Genomic DNA, 26,057 nt, shown 5'->3' on the forward strand with positions numbered 1-26,057 from the left:
CCAAAGAGGGACATACCTCCATCTTTAAAATACATTAACCAAAGAGGGACATACCTCCATCTTTATTATACATTAACCAAAGAGGGACATACCTCCATCTTTATTATACATTAACCAAAGAGGGACATACCTCCATCTTTATTATACATTAACCAAAGAGGGACATACCTCCATCTTTATTATACATTAACCAAAGAGGGACATACCTCCATCTTTATTATACATTAACGAAAGAGGGACATACCTCCATCTTTATTATACATTAACCAAAGAGGGACATACCTCCATCTTTATTATACATTAGCCAAAGAGAGACATACCTCCATCTTTATAATACATTAACCAAAGAGGGACATACCTCCATCTTTATAATACATTAGCCAAAGAGAGACATACCTCCATCTTTAAAATACATTAACCAAAGAGGGACATACCTCCCTCTTTATTATACATTAACCAAAGAGGGACATACCTCCATCTTTAAAATACATTAACCAAAGAGGGACATACCTCCATCTTTAAAATACATTAACCAAAGAGGGACATACCTCCATCTTTATTATACATTAACCAAAAAGGGACATACCTCCATCTTTATTATACATTAACGAAAGAGGGACATACCTCCATCTTTATTATACATTAACCAAAGAGGGACATACCTCCATCTTTATTATACATTAACCAAAAAGGGACATACCTCCATCTTTATTATACATTAACGAAAGAGGGACATACCTCCATCTTTATTATACATTAACCAAAGACGGACATACCTCCATCTTTATAATACATTAACCAAAGAGGGACATACCTCCATCTTTATTATACATTAGCCAAAGAGAGACATACCTCCGCCTTTCACCCTCTTACACCTATTGGCACCGTGATGAATGCCAGGGGGAGATTACTCGCCAGGGAAGCGAAAAAGACAATTAAAACGACAATGCGACAGGCAAAGAAACAAGACCAAAGTTCATATTGGAGTGGCTTTTCCAAGATGGAAAGAGCTCATAAGGAGCAATGATTTTAAAAGGGACGCCGAAGTTGCCTGCTTTCTTCTCGACAGATAATTTAGCCTATTTGTGTAAATTCTAAGTTTTATAATTGCTTGGCTAACTATAGCATGGTTGTGCATAACGTCTTGATTTCCCTGGCAGACAACTCACGTCAGCTGGAACAGCTGCGTGTAAACGATGGAGATACTAAGAGCTAATTTCGGGTTCAGCCACTGTAGGAGTTTAAAACGCGCTCGGAATGGGAGGGGCTAGAAAGTAATATTACATTGGTTGTCATATATAATTTCACAGCTAGACGGGAGACATTCTTACACAACGTAGCTTTAAGTAAAAGTATGTAAGTATCATCAGGAAAATGTACTTAAAGTATTTAAAGTAAAAGTATTCAATGCAGAAAAATCCTCACATTTTAGAAATTGGAAAGCATGTGGGCTCCAACGGGGACTCCATCGCGCATTCACGTGCACCTCGTTAAACTCATGGTGCATTCAATTGCAAACTGAGAAACTCACACAGAATTTTTTTTTTATTAAAATGTCCAAAGTGGAATTGAATCATGGCCTTGAAATCAGAAGTCAAATCAAATCGTGGATTTGGAGAATCGTGACACCCAGAGACCTGAATAACAATGTTTATGCTAAATCCAAAATGTCCTTCATGTCCGTTGATTAACATTTGTCCTAAAACCAGTTTATAGGCGCAGATTAACAGGCCCATCCGGGATCTGCGGATATTTTTTTTTACAGTTTTCAGCAGTGATCCAGAATGAAAACCTGCAGAATTTAGCGGACTGTTTCTCTGCTTGCTGTGAAGATATGTTGAGCCCAGTTCAGACCAACGATCCACGACACGACGAGTTGAAACTTGCAACTACTTGCAACGCTTTGGTCTGCTATGTTCGTAAACCTGCCAGTTTACACCAATACGACGAAAGGGTGTAACATCGCCATAACAATGACTCTTTGTACTTCCATTCTAACTTCTGACTTTAAGGCTTTTTTGTAGCTGGATATATCATTTGTTGCATCTAAATATGAATGTGGATAACGTTAGTGATAGTGAGATGCTTGCTACAGCTGCTTTTCTAGTGATGAATTGGCAAAAATACAACATATATAATGCGGGGTAGGGCGCAGAGCAGGGAGGGTATTCTTGAATTTGTTGTGCCTTGAAAGGTCAGTGGCAATGAGGTCAAAGTTGAAATAATTTGAACTTTGAGCGCTGCGCTCGGGGGCAAATCCTACGCCAAGGGTAGCACCAAGGGGGTAAGCTTCTCCTCGGACCACGAACCTCCTATGGCGCCATTTTGATGCTAACAAGCCATCACCTCCCGTTAGCATCCCATTGACTGCCATTCATTTTGACGTCACTTTGACAGAGAATAACTTTACATCTGAAGAGTTTAAAGACTCTATTTGTCCATTGTTTATTTCTAAAGAAACACGCAATGTATAAAAGGCTCCATTACCTTGTAGCTCACGTTATGGCTCTGTAGCAGACGTTTTTATAAAAATAGGCTAACGATTGGGTCATAACCACGAGACTTACTGTCTCATAGTAGAGGAATTACCGTATAGTACAGGAGAAGCTCTCAGGCAGTTTGGACTTCCATTAGCTGTTTAAGTTTAATTACTAATGTTAACTATCATTTTAGTGATCAATAATTAGCCTGTGTCTATGTTATCTCCTTACATATACCTACGCTCTCCGTCTCTGCTAGATTGGGAATGATTGAGATTTCTCTTGGCACAGCTACCAGAAGACTTCCAACTTTCAGACAGGTTGCTCACGTCACATCTACGTCTTCAAGCTCAGTTGGAGGCTGCTCAGTAACGCTCAGCCATCACCGGAAAAGTGCTTCTAATATCCTTCACTGGTCTCCGTCCAGAGACACGGGATCTGGTGGTCCATTCTTATATACTGTCTATGGGTAGCTCCACCTAGTTGGGCAGCACAGCTCTCCCCATAGGAAATCATGCAACGGCCAGTGCAGAGCTGTTTTACCGCCGATCATGTGTTGGCGGCTCAAAGGATAACTACCGTTTTCTTCAACCTGGACCCTATGTTTCTATGTTTTTGTGTCTAAGTGACTGATGGGAACAACAATCTTTGAAATTGGTCCAGTATTAAAGGTGCAGTAAGTGAGACTTCTAAAACTAACTTTCTGTCATATCTGCTGAAACTGACCCTATGTTCCAGTAGAACTACAGGAAGCAGGTCATTAAAATAAATCCAGCTCCTCTGGCTCCACCTACAGCCTGGAGAGAGATTTACAAAAATCCACAGCTCCCTGTTCAGATGCACCAATCAGGGCCAGGGGGGGTGTCTAACTGTTCAGATGGACCAATCAGGGCCAGGGGGGTGTCTAACTGTTCAGATGCACCAATCAGGGCCGGGGGGGGGGGGGTCTAACTGTTCAGATGCACCAATCAGGGCCAGGGGGGGTGTCTAACTGTGTGTCAATCACTGCTCATGCACACACATTCATTCTCCCTTGTGGGGGGAGGGGCTTAGGAGACCGTTTTGGGCTTTAGCAGAAAGCGGGAGGGACTGAGAAGTTGGTGATGTTCAAATTTTTTGGCTAAGTCCTGGATCTTCACAATCCTACCTACGGCACCTTTAAGCAAGATTGCTGCAGTCGGCAGCGGCGAAACAAGCTACAGTGTAAGTAAACAGGGCAATTGTCCAGCTTGTATTTACCTTCACAAAAGTTCTGTTGTTGCTGCTGACAGGATCAGATTAATATTCTAAGTGTCTGACAACATTATGGAAAGGATTTCTAAGGAGGTCGACCTTTCTGTTAAAGAGTAAGATCCTTTTTTTTTTAAACATAAAAAACATCTGCGAAATTGCGTCCGCTAAACCCACCAGACTCCATGTAAATAAACAGTAATTTTTGCATCGTAAAATACACTTCATTCAAAGTTGACAGAAACAAATTAAAACTATGAAAAGCTGTTTTGGGTCATCTTTCCACTTTTCCAACCATTCCAACTCTAGTTTTGTTTGAAATAAACACATAGTTTACCGATTTACATGTGAAAATATGTTGGTTCTATACATGCTAAAAGTATTGCTTTTTTAAATGGACTCTGGTGGGTTTAACGCTGGCGACTTCAGAGCTGTTTCTGGTTAAACAGAAAGGTCTCAAAGAGGTTTTAAAAAGGTCTATCTCTGTAGAAATCCTTTCCATAATGTTGTCAGACACTTAGAATATTAATCTGAGCCTGTCAGTGGCAAAACGAGCACTTTTGTGAAGGTAAATACGTAAACTGGACAATTGTCCTATTAATAAATGTGAATAATCTGGCTGCAACAAATGGAGGCATGGCTGCAGTGCACTTATTTATTTCTCATACAAACATTGAAAGTAGAGAAAAATGCAACATCTAAACTCAAGAAATATGGAAAATATGATCCATGGCATGTCTCAGAGAGTGTGTTCCCTTGTTTACTTCCATCCCAAAACATTTCACCTGTCAGTCAAAAAATGGAGGCATGGCTGCAGTGTGTTTTTGCTTTTATTTCTCATAGACATGTAAGATCACCAGAATCAGAATCAGAAAAAGGTTTATTGCCATTGCCACAAGAAGTTGCACTTATGTGGAATTTGCCTTGGTGGTTGGTGCATACATAAACAAACTAACATATTAAACATTAATATGAAATAAACAATACATTCAGAAACAAATATATACAAAATAGCTGTTTTGCATAAGAAGGAATGGATTGAGTGCAGAATGTGCAGTGATGACGTTGCTTGAAAAGAAAGAAAAAAGCATAATCTAAACTCAGAAATATGGAAAATATGTCCTTAATGTCTCAGAAAGTGTGTTGCACTTCCCTCCTAAAACATTTCACCTGCCAGTCAAACTTCTGACCATACTCCATCCCTCCTCCTTCCCTCCTATGTCCCCTCCTTCTCTCCCACCTTCCCTCCATCCCTCCCTTCCTGTTGCCAGCTACGTTCCCACAGCCTTTTATTCCTCTCCATCTCGCCATCTCTCTCTCCACACTGTCACACCATCCCGCAGTCCCTCCCATTTGCCCCTGTTTAATTGTGTCTTTAGGCCTACAACTACCCCTTTCAGTCCCACTCGGTGTGTTAAAATGAACTTCCACTGAGAAATATTTCCCACAAGTCGCACCTCCGCTGGAGAAAGACGTCTGACGCGACGCGCGAGTATTTTGTTGCGTGGTTCACACGAAGTATGGGTAGGGTGGGTGTGTGACTGCGTGGTTGTGTGTTGAGGAAATGAGGGGGGCGTGTGTTGAGCTGTGAGTGCAGCCCGGCCCCCTCACAGGGAAGCCCGGGAGAGCAACAGCTGGATCAGCAGTCCGCCGTCCCTCCGCGCAGTGCCGCAGGTGAGTCCAACTTTCTGTTCTGTACGGTTCTCATAATAAAGGTTATGTAGGCTATGTGTTAGTGTATATACAATATAAAAGATAAATATAAATAACTTACTTGTATTATACGATTTAGAAATGTGGTCAAATATAGGCCTATTAGGTGTATTATACAGTAGGGTATGTTATGTTTGTGTGAGTATGTACTTATGTGGGTGTGTATACGTGTATGTGTAGTATACACGTGTTTGTAATGTGTACATGTATAGGTACGTATGTTACAGTATAAAGTGCATATATGCGATATGTGTATGCAAACATTTGTGTGAAGTGTTATGTATGTATGTATGTGTACAGTTTATGTGTGTGTGTGTATATATATATAAGGCTCTAAATATATATATATATATATATATATATATATATACACGTGTGTGTGAATGTATCTGTATGTATGTATGTATGTATATGTATATATAAAGTTGTATACGTACAGTAACGTGTGCATATACTGTGTGTATGTGTACTGTATATACACATACACACATAAATAACTATATATGAATACATATAGTTATATGTATATGTATATATAGATATATATGTGTGTGTATATATGTACAGTATATATGTTTTTATATATATACACACACACATGTATATGTACAGTATATATAGTTATTTATGTGTGTGTATATATGTACAGTATATATGTTTATATATATATATACACACACATATATATGTATATGTATATGGATTGTACATATAATATACAATATATACAAATTGTATATAGTTAGATGGGAGCGTACGACAGTACAAAGGGTCCGGAAGGAAAGTTAATTGCTAAACATTAATTATTATATATAATTAGGATTATATAATAGTGTATACTTCTTCCTACTCCTTTTCAGGCTTGTCTATGCTGGTTAACGTGTTTTTTTAATTTGGCTTATTTGTGAACTAATTGATCATTTTTTTGTGTTTTATTTTATTTTGATATGTCTGAAATAAAATGTCCTCATTCATTCATTCATTCATGCATTCAACTTTCCTCCTCATGTTTTTAAGTCATGCAAATTGCTGATGGGAAGAAAAAAAACGTTTTAAGAACTCAGAGATGAACTTTAAGGCTCTGACACACCAACCAGACGGCCGACCATCAGGAGAAAAGTCAGTCGGACTGATCAGTCTCCCCGAGGTCCAAAACGTTCCTCAGAACACACCGAACAGACTCGAGTCACCGACCTCGCTGGCTGTCCGACGGCCGATTATCGGCTCGGTGCGTCAGCGCCTTAAAGTGCCCATATTATGAAAAAATCACTTTTTCTGGGATTTGGGGAGTTATTTTGTGTCTCTGGTGCTTCCACACACATACAGACTTTGAAAAAAATCCATCCATGGTGTTTAGAGTGAGATACGGTTTCTGAACGTGTCCTGCCTTCAGTCTCTGGGTGAGCTGGTCAAAATCGGCACGGCTTGTGACGTCACAAGCTGAAACGAGCAGGCTAACCGCAACCATTAGCTCGTAGCGTTAGCATGCTAACGCTAGCATGCTAACACTAGCATGCTACCTCGTTCTCAGTAGCAAAGCACTGCTACAACACACACAAGTTCACCATAATCTACAAAAGAACTACTTCCATGTGCGCCCTCATTTAGAAGTCTCCCAGCTAATCCTGCCTTGTAACTGACCCAAGTTGTAGAAACAGCCTTTCTTTTACTGTCTATGGAGCTAGCTAGCTGACATGAGCTACATCTGAGCTACTGGGCATGTGCAGTGTAATCAAAGATAGTACAGAAGAAGAAGAAGAAAAGAGGTCTCACTCTGTAGCTAAAACAGAGACCAGCTGAAAAGAGGATCTGCAGCAGTGAGAGAGAGCGGTGCAGTACAACAACAATATGGTGTTTTTTGAAAATTAAACCATGTAAAACTATTCTGGTACAACCTTAAAATACAATTATGAACCTGGAAATGAGCAGAATATGGCTGCTTTAAGACACAACAAATAGAAGCTGGCACAAGAAAACTTTGAAGTCCTTCTGGGAAAAATACATAGCCTATATCACAGTAATAAAGTCAGAAATCTGAATCGACACAGAATCGTTTCTTACTTTTCTTTTGTGAGTTGTGAGATTTGACTGAGTTGGTTTGATCGACACTTAATGTGGAATTATTCAGTTATATAATGTAGTCCTACGTTGATTTTCCTGCTGTTTGAATATAATATATATTATTATTTAGGAACCTACCCATGAAATAATCTTTGCAGATCTCTGATTTAAAATATTGCTCTTTTAATTTATTTTTAATTGTTTATTTTTCTTTTATACTGTACATTTATTCTTTTTGATATTTATAGCCTACTCCGATATTCATGAATGCATTTTGAAAAAGAAATATGTAAAAACATAACAAAGTGCATGCACATTTATATGTGTATGGAAGCTTATTTCTGCCAAATCAAAGAGAAACAAAGATGAAAACATGGCGGCTCGTTTGGAAAGCCGTTCGCGGCTCGTTCGCAGAAATGTTTTCTTGTAAACATTTTATGCGAAATAAGCTGTAGCTGCTGAATCTGTCTTCAACGGTCACTCTGAAAGATTTTCCTGAGTTTTTGAGAAGAGGCAAGTCGAGCTGGACGCCCGTAATTTGCATAAAGCAGCCTGGATTCAACTTTATGCAAATGAGGAGCGGGCAACTCGACGCCTTGCTTCTCAAAAACGACCGCAACGCTAGTCTATATTAACGACGTTTCATTTCTAGGATTGTTCAGGTGCTGCCTGAAATTCCGCCCGATGTCCCTAATTTTCGGCCAGATGTCCTCTTCCTCTGTCTTTGTTTTGTAATTCTAACCTCTGGTGGATTTGTGAGGACTATGGTTAACTGCTCCTCAGATCTCTGCAGGGTAAATCCAGACAGCTAGCTAGACTATCTGTCCAATCTGAGTTTTCTGTTGCACGACTAAAACTACTTTTGAACGTTCACATGTTCCACCAAAACAAGTTCCTTCCTGAGACTATTTAGCAGAGGCACCGTGGCTCCGTCCGGAGCTTAGCCCCGCCCACGATGATTGTGATTGGTTTAAAGAAATGGCAATAAACCAGAGCACGTTGTACTCCCATCCCAGAATGCTGTGTGGACTAGCCAAACCCTCCTTCGCAGCGCTGTGGAAGAAGATCTGGCGATGCGAGACTAGTGCAATGCTCCCAGAATGCATTGCCCGGCTGCTCACATAGACAACGAATAGGAAGCGTGCCAGTTGACACGTACCATCAGATTGTCTAGTTTTAATCTTTGCAGCTCTAACTCAGTTATATCAGTGACTAGGTCAGTTTACAACAGTAGAAACCCCAAAAACTATCAAATGTATTACATAATGTGCGTCTTATTGCCTGTTTCTGTTCACTAGGATGTTGCAAGATGGGACATCCCGTTAAGTCAGCGTAGTTGTGAAATGTTCATGATGTCTTCGCTGCCAGGGGTTGGATGGACTGTTTTCTGTCTCCTTCTGCTCTGGAAGGGAACGGCAGGTAAGAACAACATTGCAGCCATTTATCTTTAGACCAAGGGAAAATGGTAACTGCGAAGACATTAAAAGAGAATTTTATCATTATCATCTTTTAAAAAAACATTTGAAAAGGACACTAATCAACAACAACTTTAAGATTTTAAAGTTCTTATTGTAATTCATCCCATTTTGTACACTTACACCCTAATTTAATGTTCTTTTTTGTCTAATTTTCTCTGATGCTCAGTGAAACTAATGTTACTAAGAGAGGGTGGTTTCTTTCAGACGCAGGGTGTGGGACTGCACGCTGGAGTTTGAGGATACTTAGCAGATATATACAAAAATCTGTGAAAAATAAAAAAATAAAAATTTTGGATTATTTTTCCTTTTCTCTCTTTCTCCACAAAATAAAGTGTGAAGAAAGAAAGTCCATTGAAATGAGAGAAACATTGTTCCTTTCTTCTGTCCCTTTTTCATACAATATATGGTTTCTTTATCAGTCTTTTTCTTGGCTTCTAACCTCACCTCACAATGTTTTATCTTGTATCAAGCCTTGATGCTTTTTTCATCTTTTTAATATTGTGTGAATAAACTGTGTGGTATTTCCTCTGCTCAAGCAGCCAGTCAAAGGTCTTCATTGTAAGTGTCATAACGAAAGTGATTATTTCCACAGTTTGTTCTGGGAAATGTTCCAGTCCCCTCTGGCAGAGATTTACATCACACAATTACAGCCACTAAGGGGCACAGCCGCTATGAACGTAAATCTAGGTCGTAATTGCTGCTTGAACAAACAACTCGAGGAGCTCTATCTTGTACTGGCACAGTGCAGCGCAGCGCAAAGCCAGACACAAGTGTCTTTGCTAGTTTAAGACCGACGCAGTTGTCAGTTTCCCGTCCAGCGCCCACGCCGTTTAAATAGGAAATGCACCTGCACCCATCTGTGGTCCATGGGCGCGCTGGTTTTACAGGGAGGTGTGTTCAGGTGCATTCTGGGAGTATTGCTATCTTGAGGCAGCGGGAAGTGATCGCACCATTGACCAACAAAAACCTGGTCTAAAGTCAATAACGCAGCATTTCATTGTTATTTTAACAGAGCATTAGTAAAATGCTCCTAGGCTCGTGCACAGCGCGCACACACTATGCTTGTTACACACACAGGGACGCACAGCAGCACACACACATGCAGAAGATTACAAATAAAAATATTACGGTGCAAATCCTCCATCATAACAGCAATGCTCCAAGGTCCAAACGTGCCTGGCTTTTAAAGGGAATGGGAGATGATCTCTGATTGGTTGATTGCATGTTACGCCCAAAACACACCTCTGATTAATGAAGACACTAAGTACAACCCTTTAGGACCATGCACCCGGCGCACGGACCCTTTTTTCCTCCGTCAAACTAGCAAAAGTGGATTTGGACACGCCCTAAACACACCTGCGCTTCACGTCGTGACCTCAGATCGTTAAAATGGGACCCGAGGAATAACAGTCTAGGAAGAATGAGCGCATTGATCTCACTCATAACCCATCTTATTTGTTTTTGATCATTAAGGAATATCGGTGTACATTTTAATTTGCATCACACTTCATATTCCAATGCATTCTCATGACAAAAAGGCAACTTCCGGCTGGTCATGTGACGCTGGCTAAAGAGTATTGCGCCATGCGGCGACAACGGTTATGTTTAGGCATCAAAACGACTAGTTAAGGTTAGAAAAAAGATTATGGTTTGGATTAAAACTCTCGCGAGGAACAAACACGTGTCTCCTGGGTCTTTTATTTTTTAACTTCGGGCTGCAAACTCCGCTTTATGACTCAAACATCTATACCGACCTGCAGCAGTCGATTCAGCAGTAAATACATGGAATACATACGAATTACAGGGCTTTACTTTTCATAGTGACATCAATGTGCGAACGGTTCATGAGAACAGCCTGCATGGTCACGCATCTGCTGTTCCTCCTCAGCTCAAGGTGTGGCGGTGCGATGCTCCGTGGCACCAGTGGGGGCGCTACACCCTGTTCATGGTCTGCTGGAGAGGTTCGAGGCCGGTCCAGGCTGCGCTGCCAGAGAACGAGGAAACAAGGAAACTCACGTCATTGCAGTGAGGAGAGTAACAAACAGCCCCGAAAACAAGGTAATGACCTAACCCAAACTACGTTCAACACTTCAGTCCCTTTCCGACTGGAGGGATTTTTGCAGTTCCTAGAACCCTTTTTTTCTCCTGTTCGGACTGGACTAATTTGGGGATTATTAAGGTCCTCTGACCACAGTCTCTGTACCTCTTTCAGCTCCTACTTCAGGGCAGGGTCTTTTCCCTTTTCCACATAGGAACCCTTAGTGACCTCGCAATGTCTGAAACACAAACAGTACATATTCTTCACTGTCTGTTGCAATTCACCTACATATGCTCAAAACTCATAAGACAAACATCACGCATTCAATCAGCTGATTGTTAATGCTAGTTCAACGTACCCGTCGTTTGGTTTGCCTGTTGCGCTCTGCTCTTCTATCTCTTTCCATCATATTAACTAGGATCATATTACGCTGGAGCCTTCGTCTTCTGTGTTTCTCTGTTAAGTACTCCAGCCTAGTCTTTAAACGCCGCTATGAGGATACTATAAAGATGCTATAAAGATGCTATAAAGACCTATAAAGACCGTTGCCGTGCTTGCATCACTCCCTTACCCCTCCTACCAGTTTCTATGGCCACTTGGCCAGTGTGAATGCTAATGGAAAAACTGGTTTTGGGGGAGAGTAGTTAGTAGAACTGTTTAGAAGTGGACTTTTCCTATAACCACGTTCCTGTAACTACTTGGTCGGAAAGAGGCTTTTCAGTACTGTAGAACCATAGATAACCCATATGTAAGGGCTCTAACTATAAATCCAGGAATCTCTGTGTGGGCGTGTATGTGTCTCCCGTATGTGCAGTACAGCAGCGTGGTGGGACGTTACTACATCCCTTAGTCTATATCCACGACGTTCAACTTCCGAGATTGCTCTGTTGCCACCGGAAAATCCACCGGGTGTCAATCTTTTCGGCCGGATGTCCGTCCCCTTCCTCTCTCTCTGTGTTGGCGTTCTAACCTCCGGTGGATTTGTGAGGACTATGGTTAACTACTCCTCAGATCTCTGCAGGGTAAATCCAGACAGCTAGCTAGACTATCTGTCCAATCTGAGTTTTCTGCTGCACGACTAAAACTACTTTTGAACGTCCACATGTTCCACCAAAACAAGTTCCTTCCTGAGACTATTTAGCAGAGGCACCGTGGCTCCGTCCGGAGCTTAGCCCCGCCTCAAGACAATTGTGATTGGTTTAAAGAAATGCCAATAAACCAGAGCACTTTTTTCTCCCATCTCAGAATGCTGTGTGGACTAGACAGACCGTCCTCTGCAGCTCTGTGGAGGAAGGTCTAGCAATGCGAGACCACTACATCTCTAGACAGCAGCTCATTGATTGCGGTTAACCAGCTCTGTTACGAACCCCGGTCTCCTGGGCGAAAGTCCCATGTTGTCTGCCTCATCCACCACCCGGTATCTGATGCTGGGAGCCACTGACCAAGCATCAGTATTTGACTTCCCGAGAATGAGAACGGTTGCCCAAGCATGTCTTCGGTGTGCCAAAAAGTGATCATCCTCCAAAAACTGATTGCTGTCTACCCTACACGATGAAAATCGTACATAAACACTTTTGGGCTCTCCAGCACGTTGTTTTGTTGCAGACGATTGTGCACATTTCTCTGCCCATTCTGCACACTATAGTAACTTCCAACATGTTCTCACACCCATCTCATTAAATATGGTGCCTTTGACGTTCTTATTGACGCTAAAAGTCTCCTTTAGCGCTATAAGTAAACGTGCTTGGTCGGGACTATTGTCGTCCCTTTAGCGCTATAAGTAAACGCGCTTGGTCGGGACTATTGCCGTCCCTTTAGCGCTATAAGTAAACACGCTTGGTCGGGACTATTGCCGTCCCTTTAGCGCTATAAGTAAACACGCTTGGTCGGGACTATTGCCGTCCCTTTAGCGCTATAAGTAAACACGCTTGGTCGGGACTATTGCCGTCCCTTTAGCGCTATAAGTAAACGCGCTTGGTCGGGACTATTGCCGTCCCTTTAGCGCTATAAGTAAACGCGCTTGGTCGGGACTATTGTCGTCCCTTTAGCGCTATAAGTAAACACGCTTGGTCGGGACTATTGCCGTCCCTTTAGCGCTATAAGTAAACACGCTTGGTCGGGACTATTGCCGTCCCTTTAGCGTTATAAGTAAACGTGCTTGGTCGGGACTATTGCCGTCCCTTTAGCGCTATAAGTAAACGTGCTTGGTCCCTTTTGACGCAGTTATGTTTAGGAAAAGGTCGTGGGTGGGCGTACGGTTCTGTGACACGCGGGAGGAAAGAAAAAAGCGACTATATCAAGCGTGACCAGCAGGACGTGAACCCCTCTCTCCTGGTGAAAGTCCTGTGTTTGACCCATCCACCCCCCCAACCAACCTCCTTACATACTACTCTCTAAATCCTCTCTAACTGCTGCTCTCCCCGGTGCGTTACACAAACACGCTGAAAGACGCCTTTTTCGTCGCATCAGACGCTGACAGCCACTGTCCAAACGTCCTTATTCTACGAGTTCGGAGTGAGAACGGGTTGTAACTTCATGATCCTCCGCCCGGGCCACATCGCTACCTCGATGTGTGACAGCTAGACGAAAATGAGGGGACATGCCGAATCTCTAGATGAGCTGAAGCCGTATATTGAGATAAAGTTGTGGGGGAAAAATACTAATAAACCAAACAATCGACCCATTCTGAACAGACACTGCACTAGTTTATCTAAACACTCGTACGTTTCCACCGCAGACGGTACTTTTAAATGTAATTTGGCTTGTTTTAAGATTATTTTTTTTGGGCAGGACAGCTAGGTGAGAAAGGGGGAGAGAGAGAGGGGGAAGACATGCAGGAAATTGTCACAGGTCTGATTCGAACCCTGGACCTCTGTGTCCAGGCATAAACCTCTCAGTAGATGTGCGCCTGCTCTACCCACTGAGCCAACCCGGCCACATTTGGCTTGTTTTATAACCTTTTACTACATGTTGTCAGTTTCAGGCCCTCATTTATCTAATCCTTCTGTTACACACACTGAACATGTGTGATGACTGGCTTTATAACTTCACTACATCACCCCTCCTGTCCTCTTCTGTCTGCAGGTGACGGTGTTGCTGAAGCCTTTGTTTCTGCACCCCTCCCCTTTCAGAGCCCTCCACCTCCTGCTCAGCTCCAGGCTCCCCGTCATCTGGTGGCTGCAGGCGGAGAGACTGCCCCCTAACCTCCCCGTGCTGGTGCAGGTCAGTCACAATCTGCCCATCACTTCTGTGTGATATCACCTCCTTTATGTCACCACCAATTCTTGTTTGATTGAGTGCACAGTCACCTTCGTTTTTGCACCGAGCCCCTAAAGGGACATGGGAAAATTATTTATTTTTTTCTTGTGCTTTCAAGATACTTTCTGGTGCGCACAATATACTTTCTGGACAAGATACTTTCTGGTGCGCACAATATACTTTCAAGATACTTTATTGTGTGCGCAGGATAATTTCTGGACAATATACTTTCCGGTGTACACAAGAAACCTTTAAGATACTTTCTGGTGTGCGCAAAATACTTTCTGGACAAGATACTTTCTGGTGTGTGCTCACAAGAAACTTTCAAGAAACTTTCTGGTGCTCGTGAGAGACTTTTCTCTTAAGCACACAGAAGTATCTCGTGTCTACTGTAAGGCTAGCAAAATTACGCTAATGAAATACTGCTAATGTTTTGCAGCTAAAGTTAATATTTCACATTCACAGCATGAAATCGGTTAACAGTTACCATATCATCTTTAAGTTTGTTGATGGCACTATATCAGGTACATTTCATTGCGTTTTCGGCAGCCATTCTGACTGGTATTCAGATTGGTTTCGCATGAGCAAGCAAAAGTATCACACACCCATGAGAAAGTTGCATGAGGGGGGAAAAAATCCCCATGTCCCTTTACGGGCTCCATATCTTTGCTCTTATCTTTGATTTGGTTTATTAAGCACATGTTAAAAAAAAACAACAACACAATGACACATTTAAGAGAAATTAAATAAAAAAGGACATGCAAAGAAAACTCAGAAAACCCTCAGGGGGCTTAAAGTGATGGTTGGGAGTAATTTCACCCTAGGCTGCTCTGCACCTTGACCTCGAGCCAAACAACCCTCCCATTAGCTTTTTTCCCTTGTTATAACGTTGGTCGAGTTAGCGTTATCAGCTGGTTAGCTTAGTGCAGGCGCTAATGGATCCACGTTTGTATCTCGTTAATTACCCCACTAATAATGCCCGGAATGATACCAAACTTCTACAGTAGTACAAATAGTTTCTGTACTTATAAAACGAGGCATTAGAAAGTTTGTAACTACACCAGAAGTATGTAGTAGTAGTATGTAAGTACTGCACGATAGCACCGATAGCGCCGATAGCGCGGTAGCAGCCGAGAGGAGTATCCATCAGGCAACGGTTATTTAAATATACTTCTGGTGTAGTTACAAACTTTATAATGCCTCATTTTATAAGTACAGAAACTATTCTACTACTGTAGAAGTTTGGTATCATTCCGGGCATTATTAGTGGGGTAATTAACGATACAAACGTGGATCCATTAGCGCCTGCACTAAGCTAACCAGCTGATAACGCTAACTCCACCAACGTTATAACAAGGGAAAAAAGCTAATGGGAGGTTGTTTAGCTCGAGGTCAAGGTGCAGAGCAGCCTAGGGTGAAATTACTCCGAACCTTCACTTTAATGTTGGGTTCCCTTCAACTATTCAACAATATATAATATTAAGAGAAAATTATATATATTATATGAAAAAGGGACAGAAGAAAAAAAAACAATTCTCTCATTTCAAAGTGTGATGCAAATTAAAATGTACACCGATATTCCTTAATGTCCAAAAACAAATAAGATGAGTTATGAGTGAGATCAATGCTCTCATTCTTCTGAGACTGTTATTCCTCGAGTTGTTTGTTCAAGCAGCAATTACGACCTACATTTACATTTATAGTGGCTGCGCCCCTTAGTAGCTGTAATAATTATGATGGGAGAAAAATGTGTGCATGCTGAGTTTAAATTAAATCTCTGCCAGAGGGGACTGGAACATTTCCCAGAACAGAAATAATCACTTTTGTTATGACACTTACAATAAAGACCTTTGACTTGTGGCTGCTTGAGCTGGAAATACCACACAGTTTATTCACACAATATTAAAAATATTTAAAAAAGCATTAGATATATAGATAGATAGATAGATAGATAGATAGATAGATAAATAGATAGATAGATAGATAGATAGATAGATAGATAGATATAGAGAGAGATAGATATATAGATAGATAGATAGATAGATAGATAGATAGATAGATAGGTAGATATAGAGAGAGATAGATAGAGAGATAGATAGATAGATAGATTGATCGATAGATAGATAGATAGATAGATAGATAGATAGATAGATAGATAGATAGATAGATAAGTAGGTAGATAGGTAGGCAGACAGACAGACAGACAGACAGACAGACAGACAGGTAGGTAGGTAGACAGACAGACAGACAGATAGATACTTTATTGATCCCCAAGGGGAAATTCAAGGTCCCAGTAGCTTAAGACATCGCACACAACATACACATACATTATAAACAGGATGATAAAATAACAAATCCACATGAATAGCATGGACAATGAAAGAAAAGATACTAAATTAAAAATCCACATGAATGTACTGAGAGATTAAGGCTCGATACGAGATAAAACATTGTGAGGTGAGGTTAGAAGCCAAGAAAAGACTGATAAAGAAACCATATATTGTATGAAAAAGGGACCGAAGAAAGGAACAATGAAATGAGAAAATAATGTTCTCTCATTTCAATGTCTCTTTCTTCTGTCCCTTTTTGGTTTTGTATTTTTCTCTTCATGTTATATATTGTTGAAACTTTGTAGGGAACCCAACATGCCAAGCCCCCTGAGGGTTATCTGGGACTTTCTTTCTTTTTCTTTTTTTAAAGATTATTTTTTTTTGTGGCATTTTTAGGCCTTTATTTGACAGTACAGCTGAAAACATGAAAAGAGAGAGGGGGGAATGACGTGCAGCAAAGGGCCGCAGGTCGGAGTCAAACCTGCGGCTGCTTCTTCGAGGAGTACACCTCTATATATGGGCGCCCGCTCTACCAACTGAGCTATCTGGGCGCCCAGGATTTCCTTTCTTCACACTTTATTTTGTGGAGAAAGAGAGAAAAGGAAAAACAATCCAAGGCTATTAATATACAGTAATAAAAGAAAGTATTTTTCACAGATTTTTGTATTTATCTGCTAGGTATCCTCAAACTCCAACGTGCAGTCCCACACCCTGCGTCTGAATGTCCAGACTGTGCATTCGCTGCCTTTTGGTCCACGTGCGCTGCACCGCTGGGCTCTGAGACACCACAGCAACCTGTCCTCTCTGACATACATGACACACGGCAACCGAGTCTACGTCTCACTGGGAGAGGGTGAGCCGCCAAGAAACCAAATATCATACTAGGGCTGTCAGCATTAACGCGTTAATCGCGATGCGATTAAGGGCCGAGCATAACGCGTTAATTTTTTTAAATCGTATTAATCGCATTAATCACATGTCGCATCACTAGAATCTAGCTAGGCTACTCTTTTGACCCTTTGCTGCACCTTTACTTATCATCAAGCTTAGAGAGTATCGGTATCGCCTCCGATACTGCCTAAAACACTGGTATCTGTATCAGGAAGTACTGGAGTTAATGCACCGATCTGATACCACGTAATAAAGCCCTAAAGAAAATCTACGTTAAAGTAGTTTATTTATGTTCTTTTTCCGTTATAACTGACTGTCAAACTGCAGAATATAACAAGCGATAGTAGTAGTATACAGCTGTTATACATCATATCATCTATACAGAGATAGTAGTATACAGCTGTTATACATCATATCATCATACAGAGATAGTAGTATACAGCTGTTATACATCATATCATCTATACAGAGATAGTAGTATACAGCTGTTATACATCATATCATCTATACAGAGATAGTAGTATACAGCTGTTATACATCATATCATCTATACAGAGATAGTAGTATACAGCTGTTATACATCATATCATCATACAGAGATAGTAGTATACAGCTGTTATACATCATATCATCTATACAGAGATAGTAGTATACAGCTGTTATACATCATATCATCATACAGGGATAGTAGTATACAGCTGTTATACATCATATCATCTATACAGAGATAGTAGTATACAGCTGTTATACATCATATCATCTATACAGAGATAGTAGTATACAGCTGTTATACATCATATCATCATACAGGGATAGTAGTATACAATTGTTAAAACATGATAAAATATATGACACACTGGTATCGGCCGATACGCAAGTTCAGGTATCAGAATCGGTATCGGGAAGCAAAAAATGGTATCGGACCATCTCTAATCAAGCTGCCATACTTCCTCCTAACACATCCTGCTGCTGCAGGCTGCAGCATGATGGAGAAAGACAGCAGCAACACAACTCTGAATGGAGCTTTTTATTTTCCAAAACCGTACAGCTCGTAGACAAGTTGAAAGCCATATGCACGTTGTGTAAAGCCGAATTAAAATATCACCGAAGCACGTCAAGCTTGAGCTACCACCTACGAGTACAGTTAACGTGACTCAGGTTGATGCTAGCAGGCTCAGGTCAGCATCGTAAGTCGCGGGTCTTAAAGACGTACTACGGTTGGCATGTTCTGAGTTGTGCAATAATGACAGATTCACACATTTCTCTTTTGTTTACAGTAAATAAATAATAAACAAATACAAATCTTAAAGTCAAGTTCATAAAGTCACTTTCTTTGCATTCATTTGATTCCCAATCAAGATACACTGGTAAGAATTGCTTTCCATTGTTAATATGTACCTAAAAACAGTTCTGAAATGCAAAATAATAGAATTTTAATCATGTGATAAAACATGCAATTAACTATAGAAATTCAGCGATTAATCGCGATTAGCCGGGAAACTTCTTCTAAACGAGGGCGCACTTCCAACTTTGTGTGGAATACCTGCAGATTAGGGACATGGAAGTAGTTCTTTTGTAGATTAGGGTGAACTAGTGTGTGTTGTAGCAGTGTTTTGCCATTGAGAACGACCTAGCATGCTAACGGTTAGCCCCCTAGCCCCCTCGTCTCGGCTAGTGACGTAGAAAGCCGTGCAGATTTTGACCAGCTCACCCAGAGACTGAAGGCAGGACACATTCAGAAACCGTATCTCACTCTAAACAGCATGGATGGTTTTTTCCAAAGTTTGTATTCGTGTGGAAGCACCAGAGACACTTTGCAAGTTCAGGTCAGACAGATTGTGGAAAAAGATCTTGCGAAACCTTCTTCCCTCTTGCCTGTTGCTTTGTCTCTATATATGACAGATCCAACGCTGCCTGCTGTGTGCCAGCTGCAGTCCATGTTCCTCTCTCCCAACTACATGACCTCGGAGCTGCAGCCACAGGAAGTGCAGGGCTGCGCTGACGCGTCAGCGGGTGGGATCAGCCCTGAAGTCCATGTGCTCAAGCTGCATTCAGCGGGCTCCGGGCTCTGTGGGTGAGAACATGCAGCCTCGGAAAAAATCCTGGCAAGAGCATTTATGGCTGCAATGTTAAATCCTGTCTCTCTGTGCCCCTCAGCTCTCTCCAAGTGGAGGTGATCATCTCTCTTGTGCCCCTGGTGGCTTCAAAGATGCAGACAGTTGTTCTGATCCTCAGCAGCTCTGTGCCGATCAACTGGGCCATTGTTGCTCCAGGTGTCCGGGGTCATGTCTCTGTTCATGTAAGGGCCCCATCTCTTCTTTGTATCTGAAGTTGTCATCCGATTTATATGTACAACTGACCTTGCAGGGAAGCTGGATTCTCACGATATCGCGCGAGAATCGCGGGATCCAACAAGTCATCCAAACCAAACTTGTCATGATATCCATGTATCTGTCTTCTCTCTCTCTCTCTCTGTAGTCATCCAACAGTGTATCCCCACCTTACCCCGCTGAGCCTGGCCTGACCCTGTCCAGTACTCTGAACTCTGACCTGTCCACAATATCTGACCTTCTTGTGTGGGCCAATGAGAGGGGCTACAGCAAGGTGACCTCATACACCGAGGCTGACCTGGCCAATCGCTTTGTGATCCAGCTGGCTGGGGGCAGGACAGGTCAGGACCCCTGTGTGTCTCTTTGTTTCCTTCACTGTGTGAGTGACATAAATGTTTCAGTTTTATTTTGAAATCCACCCTAGTTATTTTCTAACTTTTTTATGTATAGGAGGATTATTTCGTTGATGTTCTCTGTGCTCCTTTTAAAGCTATAATTCGCAACTATTTTATATTAAAGCTATAGTGTCTAGTTTCTGTTGCCCCCATGAGGAATTCTAAGTAATGACAACAACACTGTCGGCGCGTCCACATGATACAAGCCTTACGTGATTGTGCACCACCCCCACCCCTCCTCCATTCAGTTGCTAGTAGCCAAGGAGGACACAGAGGATTAAAACAACATGATGGACTCTTCAGAAGTGGTCATTATCTTCGCTCGATTTTCTGTGCGCGAAAGTCTGAGAAATACAGGTCAGTCAGTCAGTCTGACATTTATTTCATTTGTAAAGAAGAACATAATGTAACATAACGTGGATCTTCTGCATTTTCTGCATTTGCTCTGCTTTGCTGGAAACGGATATAATGTAGTCGCCGTCGGCGGTACGCAGTGTTGGGAGTAACGCGTTACAGTAACGTAACTACTTTTTTGGGTAAAAAGTAGTGTAACGCGCTACTACTGAAAATTTGGTAACAAAACGTAGTTCCTTTTTCAATTCGGCGCAACGTTACTTTTCCCAGGGACAGATTTGACAGCGACACTGCCTTCTCACAAGCTCCACACGGCCGTGACAGAGGCTGGTAGCAGAGTAATCACGGCAAGCAAGAAGCAGCCACAGGATGTGGTGGAGACGGCCTCATACATACACGCAGCGGACCGCTGTGGACTTGTTCGGTTGCACGGACACGCAAGGATTTCCAGAAAAGAGGCTGCATGTGTCTACGACAATGCACGGACCATCGTGGCTGCGCGACCGGTACAAGTCGATACAGACATTACATAGTATACACTAACACCGTGTAACGCCGATGACCTGCTGATGGGCATTCAACGCGCGCTGGACTCGTTCATAATCAATCAGCCGTAACTCTGTGAGGAGAGAATCCAGCCTGCAGTGGAGTTCAGACACTTCACTGATACACCACAGATTGGCTTTATGGTCAAAGATAGTTTTGGTATAATTAACTTCAGTCTCTGCCAGAGACGCCTGCTTTTAAAAGTAACGAGTAAAGTAAAAAGTTACTTTCCATAGGGGGTAACTAAATAAAGTAACGGATTACTTTTTTAAGAACTAACAAGTAATGAGCAAACCCTACTTTTTAAAAGTAACTTCCCCAACACTGGCGGTACGGTATCAACAAAATATTTAGGTGAATCATTGGTAAATAATATCGATTCCAGGGTAAAGAATTTAACAAATTATAAAAAATTGTCACAAAGAAATCACGATACATGAATCGATTTTTTTTTCTCACCCCTAGTGTTTAATGTCTCCGCATGGCTGTCTCTGTGTCTCCTCTCTGTCTGTCTACCACAGACTTGGCTGTGGGGATGAATCCGCTGGTCGGGAGGCCTCCGTGGGCCGAGGAGCGCAGGCTGAGACAGTGGCTGAACGGAGGAGGCAGACCAGGGGGAGACCGACTGATTTTAACGGTGCAGTGTGAGGACGGACGCCTCAGCGTGAGCGTAGACCAACACATCCTGCAGGTCTTCATACCTCAATGTTAGCTGCAGTGTTAAGATGTAAACAGTTTGTAAAGAGAGAGAAGCTGGATACCACAACTTAACATATCCAGTGGGTTCACCAAGACCATAATGTCTAGCAGCCGCTTGTCAAAGTCAAAGATTTTTTATTGTCCCTTACAGGGAGATTGGTTTGCAGTAGTGCTGTCAGTTAAACGCGTTATTAACAGCGTTAACTCAAACCCATTTTAACGGCGTCAATATTTTTAGCACGAGATTAACGTTCTTTTTGGTCTAGCAAACTTTGTAGTTTTTTCACATGCTGTTGCAACAACTAGTAACGTTAGAAAAACTACAACACCACACCGGATCTAGCTAGACCGGAAACAGAACAACAGGCACGCCGCACACACTTGTTTGGGCTTGCGAGCCGGCCAAAGAGTAGAAGGCTAACGTTACGTTTTGAGTGGATGGCGAGCGCGAGACGCCGAAATGGATGCCAATAAGATTCTGAATGGAAAGTTTACTTTTAAAAAGTTGCCAAATGGTTCCATTGACAAGACCAAAGTGATCCGTGTGTTTGGTCGTTGTGAACTGAGCTATCATCACCACTTGTTGGCCAAGTACACAGCTGATGGCCAAGTACACAGCTGATGGCCAAGCACACAGCTGATGGCCAAGCACACAGCTGATGGCCAAGCACACAGCTGATGGCCAAGCACACAGCTGATGGCCAAGCACACAGCTGATGGCCAAGCACACAGCTGATGGCCAAGCACACAGCTGATGGCCAAGTACACAGCTGATGGCCAAGCAGACAGCTGATGGCCAAGCACACGGCTGATGGCCGAGCACACAGCTGATGGCCAAGCACACGGCTGATGCCAATTCTCCGCCCCCCCTCGTCAAAGCCAGGCGACAAAAGCACAAAGCAAGCCGATCCACTTTTCCATGTTGATAAGAGCATTAAAATGAGAAAAAATAATGGGACAAAAGGAAATCAAGGGACATTAAGAATAGATAAAAATGTGAGATTAATTGCGAGTTAACTATGACGTTAATGTGATTAATCGCGATTAAATATTTGAATCGTTTGACGGCACTAGTTTGCAGCCAGGACTTATACACAAAACACAAAAGTACTGATGGACAACACTAAGGTTCTTCTGCGTCATGAGTGCAAACAGACAAGCTACTAAATTCTCAATCTACAGGCAACAATTTGGTACTATCTACCACAGGGATGTTCAACAGGGGGTCCGGGACCCTTAGGGGATCCTCAGAGTTACTGTAGGAGGGCCCCCAAGTTATTGTTTAATCATAAAAAATAAAAAATAAAAAGTTCAAATGTTAACGTGTCTGAAAATATACATAAACATGAGTCCAACATATTATTAAATCAAAGTTAATCGGCCTATTTGTGATTTGTTTTTTTAAATTTACACAATGTATAAATATATGAATGTCAATAATTATTTTAACAGCTTAGTATTGTATGCACAACAGAAAGGTATGTGTAAAGGCTTTAGGCCACCCTACATGTTATTGTAGGCCCAGTTTAATATGCAACTTAATTTCTTACAGTATGCAGGGCTCGCATGATTTCATAATCCCCGCATTTTCATTGCAAAAGTCACATATATCTTAGCAGAAAGTTGAAAAATGTTGCGTTTACGTCACACAAGAGCAGCCATTTTCCCCTGTTGAAAAGCTCTTTTGTTTTTTTTTTAATTATTTATTTGAACGTTATGTCGTCTCACTATCAGTTCTTTCCTTCAGAGCTTGTCTGTCCCGGTGGCTGCCGTGACTCTACGAGACTCAACGTGCCAGGCTCAGTCCAATGGAAGTCATTTCCTGTTGGTGTTCCCAGTCATTTCCTGTGGCACTGAGGGTCTGCTCCTGGGACAGCCTCGAAGGGTGAAGTACAAAAACATGGTGAGATAAGACATTTGGACAGAAATTGTTTAGAGATATAGAAAACCATTGTATCTTTAATTCTTTGCAGTCTATTTAACCACGAGTTAAAGTGCTCATATTATGCTCATTTTCAGGTTCATAATTGTATTTACAGGTTATATCAGAATAGGTTTACATGGTTTAATTTTCAAAAAACACCATATTTTTGTTGTACTGCACATTGCTGCAGCTCCTCTTTTCACCCTGTGTTCAGGTCTCTGTTTTAGCTACAGAGTGAGACCTCTCACTGCTGTAACATCTTTGTTGGCAGTCACACATGCTCAGTAGCTAGGTAAGGACTACTAGCCAGTCAGAACCAGAGTATGAGGGCGTGCCCTGACAGTACCTAGGTAAGGACTACTAGCCAGTCAGAAGCAGAGTATGAGGGCCCTGACAGTACCTAGGTAAGGACTACTAGCCAGTCAGAAGCAGAGTATGAGGGCGTGCCATGCTAGCAGCTAGGTGAGCATTATAAAGTGTGTTCCAAAGTGACCACGTTTGTCTCTGAAGTAAAGGCTGGACTACAATAGAGCTGTTTGGAGCAGTTTGTGAACAGTGTTTTCTGTTGGAGATGGTAAGTCCCTTTGGGGGGGACTTTGGGCTTTTTCACTTTGTAAACCTATAACATGCAGAAAAAAAGATATATAACACAATAAAGGAAAGGGAAAAGCCAAAAAGCATAATATGAACACTTTAAGTATATTTTACCAAAATCTATTTATTCAATCCATAAAATAACCCATATTTTCTTCTTTTTTTTGCACTCAATATAAATTATGGGAGATTATAAAAGTTGATGTTGTCATTGTTCAAATAATGACGTAAACCAACAGAGGCAGGGTGAATTAGAGATGGGGTTTGAGAAACAGAATGACTGAAGCTTTTAGAGCACAGGAGGGAAATGAGGTCAGAGTTAAACAGGCAGTGGCTAAAACAAAAACACAAGGCACATAATGGACACTTATGTGAAATTATAGTAAGTGGAAGTTGTTCCCTGTGGGACCCAGGTCAACGTGACCAGAACAGCGCTGAGTTAAAGTCTAAAAAAAAGGGATGCGGCACAAAGGGAAATTAAGTGGGAGGGAGGTCTCGGTTGGTTCAGAGGCTGGAAATTGGAAGGAGGGAAGATACGGAGTGATTTCAGAAAAGTAAAGACATAACAGAGGCAGAAGGTGCCCTCCTCCACTTCACGCTACATGAACATGGCAAAAAACCTCAGTACTAAAACTACTTTTGAACGTACACGTTCCACCAAAACAAGTTCCTTCCTGAGACTATTTAGCAGAGGCACCGTGGCTCCGTCCGGAGCTTAGCCGGTAAACCAGAGCACGTTTTTCTCCCATCCCCGAAAGCTGTGTGGACTAGCCAGACCTTCCTCCATAGAGCTGTGGAGGAAGGTCTGGCAATGCGAGACTATCTGCATAGAAATGAAGATTTATATTATTTGTGACCTTGTACACAAAAAAACAGCAGAGGACTAAAAGCTTTGCATTCTCATAGCAATGCAGAATGTTATTGTACACCATTATCTCTCCCTCTTCTCCCTCTTCTCCCTCTTCTCCCTGACCAGGTGTTGTTATGGAGAGATGAGCCTCAGGCCATTCTGGCGCTCAATGAGACAGAAAAGAAGTCCAAAAATCCACTCAGCGTGCATGTGAGTAACCCTTTACAGTCATGTGGAGAAATTAGGACACCCATGCTAAAGTTGACTAAAAAGAGGAATAAAAAAAATCATCTTTTGGAAAATGATCTTAATGCCTTAATTAAAAGAATTAGGAAAAATCCAACCTTTAAGGACACAAATTTTGTTTATGAATGAATAATAATAATAAATAAATGTTCTTCCTTAAAATACAGGGGGCATAAGTCAGTACAGCCCTATGTTCAATTCCCATAGAGGCAGGCAGACTTTTATTTTGAAAGGCCAGTTATTTAATGGATCCAGGATACTATGCATCCTGATAAAGTTCCCTTGGTCCCCACATCATCACATACCCTTCACCATACCCCCACATCATCACATACCCTTCACCATACCCCACATCATCACATACCCTTCACCATACCCCACATCATCACATACCCTTCACCATACCCCCACATCATCACATACCCTTCACCATACCCCACATCATCACATACCCTTCACCATACCCCACATCATCACATACCCTTCACCATACCTAGAGATTGCCATGGTTTTATTTCAGTTAGCCTAATAGCTGGTATGATTTGCATTGAGAGATGATCTTATGGAAAGTACCCCATGCTATCCAATGATCTTTGTTTTAGTTACTCCATTGCTCATGAAATATTTTTAACATGTAATC

General features: G+C 41.8%; 1 protein-coding gene across 1 annotated transcript in view; it reads left to right on the forward strand.

The window, feature by feature from the left end:
• The first annotated feature begins 4,503 nt into the window (after positions 1-4,503).
• Positions 4,504-26,057, forward strand: part of engl (endoglin, like) — a 29,856-nt gene continuing 8,302 nt past the window's right edge. The window contains exons 1-11 of the mRNA XM_031295130.2: positions 4,504-5,384; positions 8,783-8,903; positions 10,851-11,020; positions 14,085-14,222; positions 17,267-17,441; positions 19,382-19,553; positions 19,637-19,778; positions 19,958-20,150; positions 21,626-21,795; positions 23,551-23,706; positions 25,298-25,381. Coding sequence (XP_031150990.1) covers positions 8,828-8,903; positions 10,851-11,020; positions 14,085-14,222; positions 17,267-17,441; positions 19,382-19,553; positions 19,637-19,778; positions 19,958-20,150; positions 21,626-21,795; positions 23,551-23,706; positions 25,298-25,381 — 1,476 coding nt within the window. The 5' untranslated portion in view covers positions 4,504-5,384; positions 8,783-8,827. The remainder of the gene's footprint in view (positions 5,385-8,782; positions 8,904-10,850; positions 11,021-14,084; positions 14,223-17,266; positions 17,442-19,381; positions 19,554-19,636; positions 19,779-19,957; positions 20,151-21,625; positions 21,796-23,550; positions 23,707-25,297; positions 25,382-26,057) is intronic.

This window comes from Sander lucioperca, chromosome 21 (assembly GCF_008315115.2).
Source record: "Sander lucioperca isolate FBNREF2018 chromosome 21, SLUC_FBN_1.2, whole genome shotgun sequence".
Lineage (NCBI taxonomy): Eukaryota > Metazoa > Chordata > Actinopteri > Perciformes > Percidae > Sander > Sander lucioperca.